Genomic DNA, 16,738 nt, shown 5'->3' with positions numbered 1-16,738 from the left:
TAATGTTCCTAATGCAGCAGCTGTGTGGATCAGTTAATGTTCCTAATGCAGCAGATGTGTGGATCAGTTACTGTTCCTAATGTAGTAGCTGTGTGGATCAGTTAATGTTCCTAATGTTGGAGCTGTGTGGATCAGTTAATGTTCCTAATGCAGCAGCTGTGTGGATTGGTTAATGTTCCTAATGCAGGAGCTGTGTGGATCAGTTAATGTTCCTAATGCAGGAGCTGTGCAGATCAGTTAATGTTCCTAATGCAGGAGCTGTGTGGATTGGTTAATGTTCCTAATGCAGGAGCTGTGCGGATCAGTGAATGTTCCTAATGTGGGAGCTGTGTGGATCAGTTAATGTTCCGAAACACTTGAAACAGATTTGGACACAGCCATTGAGACTGCAGGTTGAGCAAGAAAACAGTAAGACCACACTCATCCAGCTTCGATCTATAGTTTGATAAAGATAAGAAAAAGTATGGAAACATAGACCATGCCCTCGAGGAGAAGAGACCAGAAACCACTGAATGATTATTGCAATGCTGTTTCACTGTGAATTATGGAAATGCTAAATGTGAAATTGGACAAATAAGACAATATTTTGTAGTCCAGTCTTTTTATCAATGGTTTATTTTTTCACTAAAAAGTGAACGGAAGATGAATGTATGTCCTGTGATGTTTTTAATGTTGTACAAGTAACAACTTGTATTGCCATAAAACTGATATGTGACGGAGAAAAGCTGTCTCTTGTGTGATTTTGTGTTGTAAATCGTTACAAGCATCCATCAGTCCCCTTGAGATGACCCCAATGTCAATGCACCTGATGTAAGCAGTGTGCAACAGTTACATGTCTTGGTATATGTATCACAAATGCAGCAAACACACAATCAAGGATGAAACTTTTTATTCATGATTGATAGCATATTACAACACAGGGTAGACAGCACAAACTAGAGAGTATTGGCACTAGATTACAGGATGTGTATGTGTTAGAGCTACCACTTGTACACTGATGCAGGTACAGCTGTCCCAGCAGCAGTCAGGGACAAAACAACATCAAAATGTTCACCTACATTTGTATATGTGCTTTGCCTCAACCTAAATGATATTCAAATATGTTGATACTTGTGGGATATGTTATAATGTCTAGTACATGTATGAAAGATGAAGTAGATTTGATATGTATTATGCAAAGACCACTAATACATGATGACTGCTAAATAAAAAAACAAAATAAAAATATCAAAGAATATGAGATATGTTCCGTGATTCTGTACCTATACCTCTCCAATAGAGCACCACAAGTCTGTGGCTATACAGTTGGACTTTCCATTGCTTACTAAGTACTTCTGGTGGACTTGCAAACAAAAACAAACAAACAAAATACCCCAAAAACTGTCTATATTTTCTAAAAGTCATTTGTGTTGAGGATGAATACAGGAATAGATCAATTGTGAATGGGACCATATAAATCCATTCAAAACCATTTGCACGCTATGTAATTTGTAAGAAAAAGGTTTCCAAAAGATAAAGTGCAACAAAATATCTTTGGTGTAACTCTAGGGAAATAAAAAGATTGATATAAAACACATAACAAAATACAAAACCTGATACATTTAAACATGAAACAACTAACTGGACTTCAGCAATAAATACTCTACCTGAACACCAGTGTCAAGAGAAATGACATGGCCCAGTGGTAAACTAAATCTGAAACATCAGATTAAAGCTGTCTACAGCTCTAGACAGTGCCAACATCCCTGCTAACTCATAAATTATTTGCCTTATTATCATAGAAAATGGAAAATGAACTATGCCAACAATTTAACATCATAAACTACATATACTTTATTATTTCCACAAAGTTCGACATGCCTGGATTCACAACATTTGATGTCAATTAAAATAACTAATCAATAAAGAAAACTAAACTTGTAATGCTCTTGGAAAAAGTTAAAGCCCCTTTCAGAACTAACTGTTAGACAAAAATCCACAATAATAGATGGCAAACAATGTGCTAAAACAAAAGCCCCCTTGACACTACAGACCAGACACAAACATTTCCTATAAGCAATACCAACTGGCAATGCTCTTGTTCAAGTGCAGAAAATAAACTTATATGAAAAGAAATATAAGGGAAACATAAAATAATATCAGTCTTCCACTGCACAGATTACTGCACATAATGAGGTCACATATATTGGTGTAAATATGCTCACGAAATACTGAAACAATAATAAGTGATGATATCAGAAGAAATAAAACAACTATTCTAGAAAATACTTCAGTGAAACAAAACAATATCAATTCAACGCATTGCATCAGCATGAAGTAATAGAGTCCTTGTACAATAATTTGCTGAAAACATATTCAACCTGGTGTGAGATTACAAAAAGTATTGAGACCCCCCAGAGGGGTGTCACGATCTGGGCACACACAGCTCCAACACTGAGGCTTGTAATAGAGACAAGAGACTTATATTGATACGAGGTACTCAACAAGTTCAAATCATTACCAGTGTGCTACAAGAAACTCAATTCATGTTAAACATAAACACTGTTTAACACTATAACACTTCCAGCTGTACACTATTACTTGCAAGCTCGGAGCTTTTGGTGGTCATATATGCATTCCAGGTGAAGGGACTTAAGTGAGTTCACAGTTACATCGAAATGTATTCAATTACTCTACAGTCTAGAGATAGAGAACAGAAAAATTCCACCAAGGCATTGATGCTCAACAGGTACATACGAGGCAAGGCTGAAACACTCTTAGTCTAACAATGGTAGACTATCTTGATGGGAGTTGGTTGCTATTATTTTTCAACACAATCCCTTCCCATCACAGTCCTCCCACCAATGCCAACAGTGCTGGTGTGCCTGGATCACATGATGTTCAAATAGTCATGCATTACAGCATTATATTCATGATATTCTTGTTTTAAAGTTATTTTCTTAAATTCAGAGGCATATTTCTAATTCACTGTAATAATGTTCAACTAAGCATTAAAGTCTCTTCCTCCTTATTGGTCCTGTTATCAGTGACATACAAGTCACAACAATAACACAAGCCATAACATTAGTTCTTCCTATAAATGCTTGAATTGGGAAATGTATAATTCCAATTTGGGATTTTTTTACTGATATTTGCTGCAGACTTAGGGCCAAATATTGGCAGGTCGAGATAAGTTCCTGTGAACCTGAACCTCTTTTGAATCAGAAGTCAGAAGCCATGTAATCTAGCATGCTGAAACCTTTGTTACGCTCAGTTCATTCTTCAGAATTGCAACCCTCTCAAGGAGGATGCTGTATTGAATATGCGGTCTGTGATGAGCCATTGATAATCCATAATTGAATCAGGTATTTTATCAACTTTTTCCTCAGTTGTGACTTTGATCATCATTGAGGTATCTCTTCCCCTCTTGAACAATGCTGCCCAGCTCTTAACAGAGGCAAAAGAAGGAGCACTATGCCATAAAGTTATCCACATGGATGGCTGTTGCAGTTAGCCTTTTCAGTTGGAGATACTTGAAAACAGCACAGTTGCCAATATTGTACATTTTCATCAATAGAGAATACCTAGTCACTTTGATGCCTGCAGAAACATGCTGCCTGGTTGTGTATTTGGTTCAAATTCAGCCTGTAAGCATGGGAAGTAATGCACATAATACTTGCAAACTGTGTATCATTGGTCCTTCAGTTTGGTGCAGAATGTTTCAGTCACCCCTCGTACTGTAGTGAGATGAATGTAACATGTGGTCTGTTCGATGAGAGGACGGTATGATACCATGCAACAATAAACTTGAAATCTTAAAAATGGTGATTATTCAGTTTCTGAGAAATGATATTTTATTTTCACAACACTTTCAACAATAGCTGAATATTTAGGCAGATATGGTTTCTACAAGAAACACAACATCTCAGGTTGATCACTGAATCTTAACAAAAGAAACAGTGCCACAGCACTGTAGCTCACCTGAATATATAGTCAACAGTTTAAAATGTCAACAAAGCGAACCACTTAACAAACCTTTGTGTCCGTATTGATATTCAAATATATTCTGCATATACACTGAGGACTGAAATAAAACTATAATCCTAATGACTTGAAAAATAAATGGTTTCATTGTAAGGAGAAACTCACATGCTAAAGTTCAGTTTCCTCAGTCCAGCAACTCCGGAGAATTGGCGAATAATTTATTTTTAGAGAACATGAGAGCATGGTAAGTGATTGATAGGAACAAATATGTGAATTTTCAGCTTCATTTGTCCAGCAGTTTCTGAGGGGAAGATGCCTATCAAGCTGTTTGATGCTAATGGATGTTGGACAAGTTGCTCACTTGACTTTCTGTAAGGTGAGCTAAAAGGTGCAACTATTAAATGAAATGCCATTATGAACTCTGATCCTCACTGTAGTGCAAGATATACTTCCACAAATAAGCTCTCTGACCCTTCAGGCTTCTGAGAAGATTATTCTCAAACATATCCTGAATTGAAGAATATTTTCCAAATTTGAAAATAAATTAATTAATTTTTTAGTTACATACCATAACATAGTTCAACTCACATTAGGATTCTGTAGATTTTCAGTAAGTTTTAAGAATATAAATGTTAAAAATGAGTTCTGAGAAGATCCGTAAAGATTTCAAAGTCAAAGTTTGTCTATTGTGCTGGCTTGGTTGAGTGAATGAGTTAAGAGTCCACACTAGCAATACATGTATTACAGTCACATGGAGATGAGTAATGACATTGTGCTGCTGTTCCCCTTCAGAGAGCAAGGAACATATATACACAGAGATACATCACATGAAGGCTAATGTCAACATAAAACATACAATCGGTACAAAATAACATCAATATAATATGAAACTACATATAAAACTGATGAGAGTGTGAAACATACATGTCAAAGTTATTGCCCTTGTCAGCCCAGGGCTCATCTGCAGACACACAGTACAGTGTTTTTCACTGATTCATTTCTTGACCTGAAACATTCTATAAAGATATCAAATTTTTTTATCAACAAAGGCTGATCTATGTATAATCATTAGCACAAGGACTATCAATTATTTACTGGAATATCTACCATCTTCAGTTCTACATGACTGTGATACCACTGAAGCCTCACAGAATAGTCTCCCTTTGACTAAGCATAACGTGCAGCCAAGTTGACAAGTGCACTTGGACCTACACCTGCACTCTGTACAGCAGATCAAGGACAAGGCAGCACAAAAGTGTCAACACAACTGTATTCCTTGTTTTGACATTTTCCTGATAAGGAATGTAAAGCATCAGGTTTTCCAAGGCATCTTGCTAGACGACAACCTGTCAGCTGACGAGCACAAGAAGCTGGTGCAGCACTGGTGCAGTATCCAGACCATTGTCTACAGAGGCCTCTAAACCCATCTTGTGGTCCTTGAGTCCACAATGTAGGACTTGACTTCATAATGTAACACTGTCCAATGATTGACCCGAGGGTTACAGCCACTGTACACTTTCTCTAACAGGTATCCACGTACCTTCCACAGACCAAAACATTATTCAGGAATATAGCATCCTACATGATCGTAATTAGTGTGAAATTTAGAAAAGGAAATAGACACACAAAAATTCCAAGATATTTTGAAGTGATGGTTAACTCGGTATTTAAACGAATGTTATGATGTTGAGCGTGCAAGTGGAGGTGATGTGACCTATACCTACAAATGTTCCTCCTATACGTTCCACTCTCACAAACAACTGACTTTACCTTCAGTAAAAGTTCTAGCAATTTGCAGAAAATATCATTCCTCCAGCAGGGCTCACACTGGTGTTGACTTGTAAAGCCCATTGCTATCCCGGCGACAGCACAGGGCCACTGTGATGGCAATCAGTCCAAAGAGGAGAATGATACCTGCAATAGCACCAACAATAGTGTATATAGTCCACAGTCCGATGACTTCATCCTGGGGCTGATTCATCCCTCTTGATGTTTTGTTTCCTGCTTTGCTGTCTGCATTGCTGTCTTCGGCTCTCAGTTCAGGATCATGCTCGGTGGCCTGACGCGGGTTTCCATTGTAGGTATAGCTGTTGTCCATATCCATATCTCGTGTTGGAATTGCATACATAATTTCAGTAGTTGTGGTCTCCATGTTTCTGTTCCGGTTTTTATTTTTTTTTCTATCCTTATTGCGACGTCGACCATTTTTACGATTTTTGGGTTTTCTTGTTGAGCGAGGTTCCTTTGTCCATGGAAGCATTGGAGGATATGTAGTTCTTGATCTCTCTACATAAACTGGACGATCCGTCCAAATGAATGATCTGAACGTGGTGGTCACAGAGGTAGTAGATGGTGTAGTAGTTGTTGTAGTTGTGGTTGTTGTACTGGGGGTTGTAGTAGTTGTAGTTGTGGTAGTAGTTGTAGTTGGCTCCAAAGATACTGGAAAAATGTAATCAGAAATAATGATAATTGTACAAATATAGCAGAAGCCTTTGCTAACATCGAGTGCTCAGCTCTTGGTTAATACTGAAAACCTATATTCTTTCTTACAGGATTTGCAAAACAAGCCCAAATCAATCTACACATTAGTCTAATAAAATAAATCTAAAGATCGACTATCATTTCCTTCATGATTCTTCAAAGAAAGCGTTAAAGATATTATATACAATATTCTACATAATAAGTGCCAACATCGATATGTGTTAATATACCGGTACTGGCAAGTGAACAATCCCAATAAGCGCCCTTTCCGATTGATCAATGTACACAAAAGTTATTATTTGTGTATAATACGCACCCTATTTCTAATTTTTAGAGCGCCAGGGAAGGGAAGTTATTGTTCACATTCGGGATGTTTTTGGCCACAAAAACAGAAGTCAAGCACACTTTGATGGATTTTTCGTATGATTTGAATCGGAACTGTTCACTTTGAGTGATCTGGGCATGCAGTTGTGTATGTTCATCCATGAACACACATTTCGGAAGCAATGTAACAAAATACGCTTCAAATGGGGACACTGATGGCACCACCAGAGCAGCCAATGTCTAGATATGTTTCCAGACAGTCTAAACTGACTTCATTTCACCATGCTTAACCTATCACTTTAAATCAAATTGAAAGTCACGAAAGTGGGGACCATCGATAGAAGATCTATCAGAAGTCGTACATTGCATATAGATATGGCTCGATTATATAATGTTTGTAGTAGCTCTATGCATAACTAATTTAGAATGCAAAGCGAATTTGATGTGTGTGACGATCTTGTTTGGTTCATTAAAGAGTGTGCAAATGTCTCTCGCTTTCATGAGATTCCTTCAGTTCTCCCTTGTAGTTGTAAAAGTGAATGACGTCTTGTGAGTTTTTTATGAATGAAAAATGTAGTTCCGATGTGACAGAGGTCATGGTTATCCAATCAAAACGAATAAAACAAGGTCAACTTTGTATGACACACATGTGACGCATGGATTAAGTATCTTAACACCTGTATCTTCACCACATGGGTAATAAAACATAATATCGTGGAGTAATGGATATTTTAACACAATGGAAATTGAAAGCATGGCTCTCATTGGTCAATATAGTCTCACTGTAGAATGTTTCATGTCACTGATGTATCAACAATTTGCTTGACATGCTATTTTATGCAAGTAAATAATTCTTGAAATCGTAATTTGGCGTGACAGCATAATTTTAGTCTCAAAGTTGTAACTATTAGGTATGCCAAAATCGTAATGGTTGTCATCTCCGGAAGCACCACCATAGCCACTTTTTCCTGCATGCCCCGAAACTTTCCCTTTAGAAACATGAATCCAAATCAGTGACCAAATCAGGTGACAGCTGACGTCAACAATATCTACCAATATCTATCAATACCAGTAAAATCCTAGATATGTTTTATATTTGTGTACTTATCCTGCATTACTCCTTAAAGGATCTAGAGTGAGAAAGAGCTGTGTGAATTATAAAATCTAGAACTGATGTACTGAGCTTAATGCATGCAGCATGTAGCCTTCAAGTCAGAGGTGACACACATTGGAGCGGTCGAAAGGCTGGCTCTGGATATGTGGAGGGGTCAATGGCGTCTTGCAGTGGTGACCTGCTGGGCTACCACCAAAGGGCCAAATCTGTGTATGTCTTCCACATCTTCTAAGGCGACATCTCGCAGATAGTGACTGGCGAAGACAGTGTCTGAACGCCAGAAACAGCCTTCCATAATGGCGTGCAGTTGCTGTGGAGCACAATGGTCAGGTCACGTGCAGGTTGCTGGCTTTTGGAGGATCCAGTCCCATGACCTTGTAAGGCCTGGAGAATGATGGCTCGAAGCCAAAGGGCAATGGTATTGCTGCTGACTTCCACCTGCAATGTTGCTGATACCAGAATGAAGAGGCGGCTGCATTGTCTGCAACGATTCTCTTAAAACGAATGAAACACCACAACGCTCTCACCTGATACAGTAGAAATTTCTGCTCATCCTCAGCTCCCACTAACGAGAGGGGCAGGATGAGGGAGGGCCTGTCGGGCTGCCCTGGGAGCTGGTTCTTAGCGATAAAGGCCCAGCACAGTCCAAGGTGAACCGCTCTGTGTGCTCCTTGCCCAAACCTGACATACATCACATCCAGTGAGTGGATCTCGCTGACATACTCCGCTATGGCGAGAGCCAGGAAGAAGAAAATCTTCTTATTTAGGTTGTAGAATAATGCTGAATGAAGTGGTTCAAAGGATGCGCCTCTCAGGTAGGTAAGGACTATGTTCAGATCCCAAGATGGGGGTCTATACTTAGCTTTCTGGTCTTCCGTCACTGCAAAGACAGAGTTGAGGGCCACAGGGTATGTTGTGATAGTACTTCCCTTCAGGCAATGTTTGTGATGCAGGAAGAGAAGGAACTTGGCCAGGAATGGTGGAGAAGTAGAGGTGGGCTCCTGGTGTTTTTCTTCGCAGAAAATTCCAAAGGAACGCCACTTGTCTTCGTATAGGCTTCTGGTAGACAGTTGATGTGCCAATGTAATGGCTCTCGCCGATCTAGTAAGTAGTCCTTGGCCAGACCACAGTGAGGATGTCCAAGGCGATGGCATCTACCTAAGACATTCGACTCTGTCGTCCACCAGCTGAAATGACCCCTGAGAAGGGGATATCGCAACATATAGGCCATGTAATGCGCCAAGAGCTGTTGGATCGAATGAAAGTAAGTCTCTGCCCGTGTCCTCCCATGACGATATGTGGAAAAGTGTGTTCGTCAGCGAACCAATGCCAAATCCCATGTAAACAAAAGAGCGAGGGCATCTGCCAGCATGTCCTCCATGGTGTCAGGTGGAATGGAGGTAGGATTCGACCTTATAGTGTCCTTCTTTGTCAATGACCAGCCCCGGAGAAGAAGCCACGGCCTTCAGTCAGTTGGCGATTAAGAGACCAAGGTGGGAGTCCACGTCAGACACTGAAACCTCGTAAGCTGGAATGAAGGAGCCTTCCGATGAGTCAGACCTAGAGCCACTAGACCGTCGAACTGGGGGGCGGCTCTGAGAGCAGCGGCTAGAGATGGATGCTGCCACTGGGCCATGAGGAAGCAGGGCAACCTGGGGAGGCGGCTCTAGAGGTGCTGGTATGGATGCTAGATAGGTCGCCTGGAAAGATGCTGAAAGAGCTGAAACTGTGGCCGAAGCCAAAGGAGGCATCTGTTCCATGGTTACATGGGAGCTGTGTGATAGGTTTGGCCTCTCAGCTAGTTGAAACAACTTCTTCAGCAAGACTTCACACAGCTCTTTCTCACTGTCAAGAACAAGCATAGACGCTTTAAGGAGTAATGCAGGATAAGTTAAAAATTTTACAACTGAGTCCTGTACCTCCAGCTATCATAAAATACATACAGCCAGATTAATGACGTCCCATTCGGTTTAGAAAATCAAATGCCCAATACAACACAAGGCAACTTTTATTGATATTACTTCTGGTTTGGGAAACTCAAAAATAGGTGTCATGTATAAATCTAAGAATACTACCTTTATTACATCATAGCCCTAATTCCACCAATTTGAATAACTTCACACTAAGAAATCCCAAGATTGTTAACAGACGTCTACTTCACTGTCAGCCATCCCAACCAGTTGTTAGGTAAACTGTACCTTGTGCAAATGACAAAAAAACACCATGACATCCACCACTGACAACATCGGAAGGGTTGATGGATGGCTTTTCATGTAACTCTCCTCCAGCGGTCTCAGAATACCACGACTTAACTGAAACCTGGCCTCAATGTACAAGATTGACTCAGAGTTGGCTGGATGAGCAAGAAAACCCAGGTAGGACAGCAGGTGTATCAAGAAGACTGAATATGTTGGAGCTGCTACTTGTTGAGATTGGTTGTTATCCGAGTGAAAAACGATTGGGCTGTCGATATGCCAAATGGGAGCATGAGAAATTTGTATCTCTTCCCATTTGACATAGAAATGTGATACCGTAGCCAATCAGGCTGTATTATAGAGATGTGCATCCTGTTAATCTAAGCTGACTGACTGATCCTGAGAGCGGTCCTGAGCTTTCCATCAGAATTTGGGTGAACATACTAGAAAGACTTTGATGAGGACCTTCAGTTCGATGATCATATGCATCTGATGTTTTCTTTGTCACCACTAAGAATAACAGAGAATAAGAACCTTCGCCGATATCCAAGCTGGCAAGTGCAAGAATTGCTCCCTTCTGAAGTAATGTCTGAATGGCCAAGTTCTCAGCCACCAACTTGGTCCCTTCCACATGGAAACAACGACCAGTGGGATAGAAGTGCCAGATGCTGGTGAAAGTGCAACTTTTACATGTTCTAGCTGAAAACAGCAGATCATTGTGCACTGGGAACATGACAATCATGTGGGTGTGAGGGATTGTTTTTGATGTGTCTGGGATAAATGCCTTCGTATTATTAAACTTCCCTGACCCCTGGCTACTATAGCAATCTGAGTAGGGGAGAGGGGCATGGTCAGGCTCAGAAAACAGTGAAAAAGTAATGTAATTCATTTTGTTAGAAATATGCAGTATTGTTGTGAAATGTGATACACATATTTACACATCATATATCATATAGTGACCAAAGTATCATGACGCAGCGATATATCAGTAAATAGTTGCAGTCCTAATTGCCTAGTAACTATTATTAAAAAAATCTTAGTTTGTTTGAGTAATGGTTTTAATAAGCATCCCCTTTGTCAATTTTCTAAGCGCCTACTAAGCTCTTATTGTGGGGAAGATGGTAGTTGTAGTTATCATCTGGGAAAAGAGCCTCAAGTCAATTTTAGGATGTGAGCAGATTTGCATAGATGCTACCTTTGACCTAGTTATCACTGACTGTTATCAAACTTGAGCTATTTTGTAAAGTAAATTTTCGAGTATGAAATGAAGTCATTATCTGTAATAGAACACCAATATGTGACCTCTGACCGCCTAAACACTCATAAAGTAACTTCACTTTATTTTTTATTTCTGACTTTGATGATCATGATGATATTGTCAGTATGACCATTTAAGCTGTTTATTATGAAACTTGTCTTGTCTTTCAACAGGGACTATCCTTGAAGCACTGATTGTGCAAAAAACAAAATTGCATAACAGGATAGACGGGAAAGATGATGGATAACTGTACAAGCTCTACTGATCAGTAATCTGTCAGGTTAACAAGACTACACGACGTTGACTTACTGGATGGACTGTTCCCTAAAGCGACAACAGTCAGCCAGGCACTGTTGTACTCGATGCCCCACAAGTTGCCAGCTAGGCACACATATTTCCCAGTATCCTTATGTGTGACATTAGTTAACACAAGCACTTCCTGGTCGGGTCCAACATTCTTGAGGAACTACAACAAACAATACAATGTCTCATTCAGGGCTTGCACATAATACTCATGAGAAACACTTGCATGAATATATACCTGTAAAAGAATAGCAAATGCATGAAGCAGCACTTAAAATTGATGTTGGTGTGTAGTAACCTGGTGTGAGGGGGGTGTAATAACCTGGTGTAATGTTGGTGTGTAGTAACCTGGTGTAATGTTGGTATGTAGTAACCTGGTTTGATGTTGGTATGTAGTAACCTGGTGTAATGTTGGTGTGTAGTAACCTGGTGTAATGTTGGTGCGTAGTAACCTGGTGTAATGTTGGTATGTAGTAACCTGGTTTGATGTTGGTATGTAGTAACCTGGTTTGATGTTGGTATGTAGTAACCTGGTTTGATGTTGGTATGTAGTAACCTGGTGAGGTGAGGTGAAATTGGGTTTTAACGCTGCGTCCAAGATTATTGCACTTATATAGCAACGTGCTTGCGTGCAGCTGCTTGTACTAGTCCGGACTGATGCTGATTTATAGTGCTAGCTCACTGAGATACCATGCCGCTGTTTAACCCCACTCAGACACAGTATACTGACTCCGAGCAGACTAGTCCTTGTCTTAGACCCTTAATGCCGAGCGCCAGACAGGGTAACAAAAAGTACCATCTTGGCATGTAGTAACCTGGTGTGATGTAGGTGTATAGCAACCTTGTGTGATGTTGGTGTGTAGGAACCTGGTGTGATGTTGGTTTGTAGTAACCTGGTGTGATGTTGGTTTGTAGTAACCTGGTGTGATGTTGTCATGTAGTAGCCTGGTGTGATGTTGTGCAGTAAGTGGGTGTGATGTTGGTGTGTAGTAACCTGGTGTGATGTTTGCATGTAGTAACCTGGTGTAATGTTGGCATGTAGTAACCTGGTGTGATGTAGGTGTATAGCAACCTTGTGCGATGTTGGTGTGTAGTAAGTGGGTGTGATGTTGGGGTGTAGTGACCTGGTGTGATGTTGGTGTGTAGTAACCTGGTGTGATGTTGGTGTGTAGTAAGTAGGTGTGATGTTGGTGTGTAGTAAGTAGGTGTGATGTTGGTGTGTAGTAAGTGGGTGTGATGTTGGTGTGTAGTAAGTGGGCGTGATGTTGGTATGTAGTCAGGGGGTGTGATGTTGGTGTGTAGTAAGTGGGTCTGATGTTGGTGTGTAGTAACCTGGTGTATTGTTGGTGTGTAGTAAACTGGTGTGATGTTGGAGTGTAGTAAGTGGGTCTGATGTTGGTGTTTAGTAACCTGGTGTATTGTTGGTGTGCAGTAAGTGGGTGTGAAGTTGGTGTGCAGTAAGTGGGTGTGATGTTGGTGTGGAATAACCTTGTGTGATGTTGGTGTGCAGTAAGTGGGTGTGATGTTGGTGTGCAGTAACCTGGTTTGATGTTGGTGTGTAGTAAGTGGGTGTGATGTTGATGTGTAGTAACCTGGTGTGATGTTAGTGTGTAGTAAGTGGGTGTGATGTTGGAGTGTAGTAACCTGGTTTGATGTTGGCATGTAGTAACCTGGTGTGATGTTGGCATGTAGTAACCTGGTGTGATGTTGTGCAGTAAGTGGGTGGGATGTTGGTGTGTAGTAACCTGGTTTGATGTTGGTGTGTAGTAACCTGGTGTGATGTTGGTGTGCAGTAAGTGGGTGTGATGTTGATGTGTAGTAACCTGGTGTGATGTTAGTGTGTAGTAAGTGGGTGTGATGTTGGAGTGTAGTAACCTGGTTTGATGTTGGCATGTAGTAACCTGGTGTGATGTTGGCATGTAGTAACCTGGTGTGATGTTGTGCAGTAAGTGGGTGGGATGTTGGTGTGTAGTAACCTGGTTTGATGTTGGTGTGTAGTAACCTGGTGTGATGTTGGTGTGCAGTAAGTGGGTGTGAAGTTGGTGTGTAGTAAGTGGATGTGATGTTGGTGTGGAATAACCTGGTGTGATGTTGGTGTGCAGTAAGTGGGTGTGATGTTGGTGTGCAGTAACCTGGTTTGATGTTGGTGTGTAGTAAGTGGGTGTGATGTTGGTGTGTAGTAAGTGGGTGTGATGTTGGTGTGTAGTAACCTGGTGTGATGTTGGTGTGTAGTAACCTGGTGTGATGTTGATGTGTAGTAACCTGGTTCGATGTTGGTGTGTAGTAACCTGGTTCGATGTTGGCAAGTAGTAACCTGGTGTGATGTTGTGCAGTAAGTGGGTGTGATGTTGGTGTGTAGTAACCTGGTGTGATGTTGGTGTGTAGTAAACTTGTTTGATGTTGGCATGTAGTAGCCTGGTGTGATGTTGTGCAGTAAGTGGGTGTGATGTTGGTGTGTAGTAACCTAGTGTGATGTTAACATGTAGTAACCTGGTGTAATGTTGGCATGTAGTAACCTGGTGTGATGTAGGTGTATAGCAACCTTGTGTGATGTTGGTGTGTAGGAACCTGGTGTGATGTTGGTTTGTAGTAACCTGGTGTGACGTTGTCATGTAGTAACCTGGTGTGATGTTGTGCAGTAACCTGGTGTGATGTTGGTGTGTAGTAACCTGGTGTGATGTTGGCATGTAGTAACCTGGTGTAATGTTGGCATGTAGTAACCTGGTGTGATGTAGGTGTATAGCAACCTTGTGTGATGTTGGTGTGTGGTAAGTGGGTGTGATGTTGCGGTGTAGTGACCTGGTGTGATGTTGGTGTGTAGTAACCTGGTGTGATGTTGGTGTGTAGTAAGTGGGTGTGATGTTGGTGTGTTGTAAGTGGGTGTGATGTTGGTGTGTAGTAAGTGGGTGTGATGTTGGTGTGTAGTAAGTGGGTCTGATGTTGGTGTTTAGTAACCTGGTGTATTGTTGGTGTGTAGTAACTTGGTGTGATGTTGGTGTGTAGTAAGTGGGTGTGATGTTGGTGTGTTGTAAGTGGGTGTGATGTTGGTGTGTAGTAAGTGGGTGTGATGTTGGTGTTTAGTAACCTGGTGTGATGTTGGTGTGTAGTAACTTGGTGTGATGTTGGTGTGTAGTAAGTGGGTGTGATGTTGGTGTGTTGTAAGTGGGTGTGATGTTGGTGTGTAGTAAGTGGGTGTGATGTTGGTGTGTAGTAAGTGGGTGTGATGTTGGTGTGTTGTTAGTGGGTGTGATGTTGGTGTGTAGTAAGTGGGTGTGATGTTGGTGTGTAGTAAGTGGGCGTGATGTTGGTATGTAGTGAGTGGGTGTGATGTTGGTGTGTAGTAAGTGGGTCTGATGTTGGTGTTTAGTAACCTGGTGTATTGTTGGTGTGTAGTAAACTGGTGTGATGTTGGTATGCAGTAAGTGGGTGTGATGTTGGTGTGCAGTAATTGGGTGTGATCTTGGCATGTAGTAACCTGGTGTGATGTTGTGCAGTAAGTGGGTGTGATGTTGGTGTGCAGTAGGTGGGTGTGATGTTGGTGTGCAGTAAGTGGGTCTGATGTTGGTGTTTAGTAACCTGGTGTATTGTTGGTGTGTAGTAAACTGGTGTGATGTTGGTGTGCAGTAAGTGGGTGTGATGTTGGTGTGCAGTAAGTGGGTGTGATCTTGGCATGTAGTAACCTGGTGTGATGTTGTGCAGTAAGTGGGTGTGATGTTGGTGTGCAGTAGGTGGGTGTGATGTTGGTGTGCAGTAAGTGGGTGTGATGTTGGTGTGCAGTAGGCAGGTGTGATGTTGCTGTGAAGTAGGCAGGTGTGATGTTGGAGTGCAGTAGGCAGGTGTGATATTGGTGTAAGCTGTCATGTCAACAGTAATCAGTTATGATGTACCTCTGGGTTCTTGTTGTTCATCTCTGTCGAGTCCGACTCCTCATTGCGTTTTAGCCAGTTGATGGTGGCAGCAGGGTCATTGAGGACCCGGCATCGGAACTTGACTGTCTCCCCTTCCAGCACTGTCAGGTTCATAGGGCCCTCAACTATCAGGCGGATCTTCACTGCAGAGACAACATCAGGACATTACAATTGACCTTTATACAGCACACAAGAGATGCCTAGTCATGTATAAATACTTGCAAATACAACTTTGTTATCAAGAAAATGGTTTTATATTATGCAGCCTTGACGAATGTGAGAAAGATTAAACAAAACATTTACAACAGTATATAATTGTTTTATATATTAAAGAAATAAACAATGAGTGGGGGGTGTTTATCATACAATAAAACATTGCAGGGAAAATAAACAATGAGGGGTGCAGTGTGTTATTGTACGATAAACAACGACCAAGAGTCGTTTATTTCTTACATGAGATATCAACATTAAAAACAGTCTTTAATAGTATAGGTGTGGTAAATTTGGCCTTTCCTGCATATGCCTGACAATTTTCTCATCGATTATCTGTAGCCTGCAACCTCGGGGTATCGCGGTACTTGTCATGTACGCTAAATGGAACAAAATGCACTCACTAACCGTTATGATTATTCGTGTTCTCTATATCAGATGTCATTTATTTGATCTAACAATGCATATTTTACTGATAAAAATTCATTATTTACATTAGTAGCTCCGAGTAAAAGCCGGGCCTCCCGCTCAATTTGACAAGGGAGAGAACTCCATCGTATCGCGGTACAGAGAAAAGTTGTGTATGGAGGTCCGAATTGGACAAAAAGAGGACATAATTCTACCAACCACTTGGTATGATCATGCAGGACATCAGTGATTTGTCCAGACAAGTGCAAAGACAGCACAAGTAAAATTCTAAATGTGTTATCAGCAATAGGTATTCAATGCATATTTACTGAAAAGTAAGAGAAAAATATTTTTATAAGTCAACATCAAAATACCAGAAATGATATTTTAAGATTGTTTAAAAAAAAATTGGATGACAATAATTTGTCACAAAATGGAAAAATGTTAAAGGCCAACAATAAATATATAAAAAGCACTCCTAGTATGCCCAAAGTATGTATTTATCTTTTGGTTACTAGTGAAGAACGTATGTCTAAGTTTGGCATTATGGCCCTTATGATCTCCCAATAGATTC

At 40.8% G+C, this 16,738-nt stretch overlaps 1 protein-coding gene across 9 annotated transcripts in view; it reads right to left on the bottom strand.

Annotated features, from left to right (window-relative positions):
• Positions 1–874: 874 nt before the first annotated feature.
• LOC124112116 (leucine-rich repeats and immunoglobulin-like domains protein 1) overlaps positions 875–16,738 on the bottom strand; it is a 148,373-nt gene continuing 132,509 nt past the window's right edge. For all 9 annotated transcript variants that reach the window (XM_048386939.1, XM_048386955.1, XM_048386934.1 and 6 more), the window contains 3 exons: positions 15,526–15,689; positions 11,645–11,801; positions 875–6,402 (listed from right to left, as the gene is read on the bottom strand). In XM_048386939.1, coding sequence (XP_048242896.1) covers positions 5,786–6,402; positions 11,645–11,801; positions 15,526–15,689 — 938 coding nt within the window. In that variant the 3' untranslated portion in view covers positions 875–5,785. The remainder of the gene's footprint in view (positions 6,403–11,644; positions 11,802–15,525; positions 15,690–16,738) is intronic.

Source organism: Haliotis rufescens, unplaced genomic scaffold, assembly GCF_023055435.1.
Source record: "Haliotis rufescens isolate VD_foot unplaced genomic scaffold, xgHalRufe1.0.p SCAF_10, whole genome shotgun sequence".
NCBI lineage: Eukaryota > Metazoa > Mollusca > Gastropoda > Lepetellida > Haliotidae > Haliotis > Haliotis rufescens.
The sequence above is the reverse complement of the archived record's forward strand: the minus strand, read 5'-3'. Positions and strand labels throughout refer to the sequence as shown.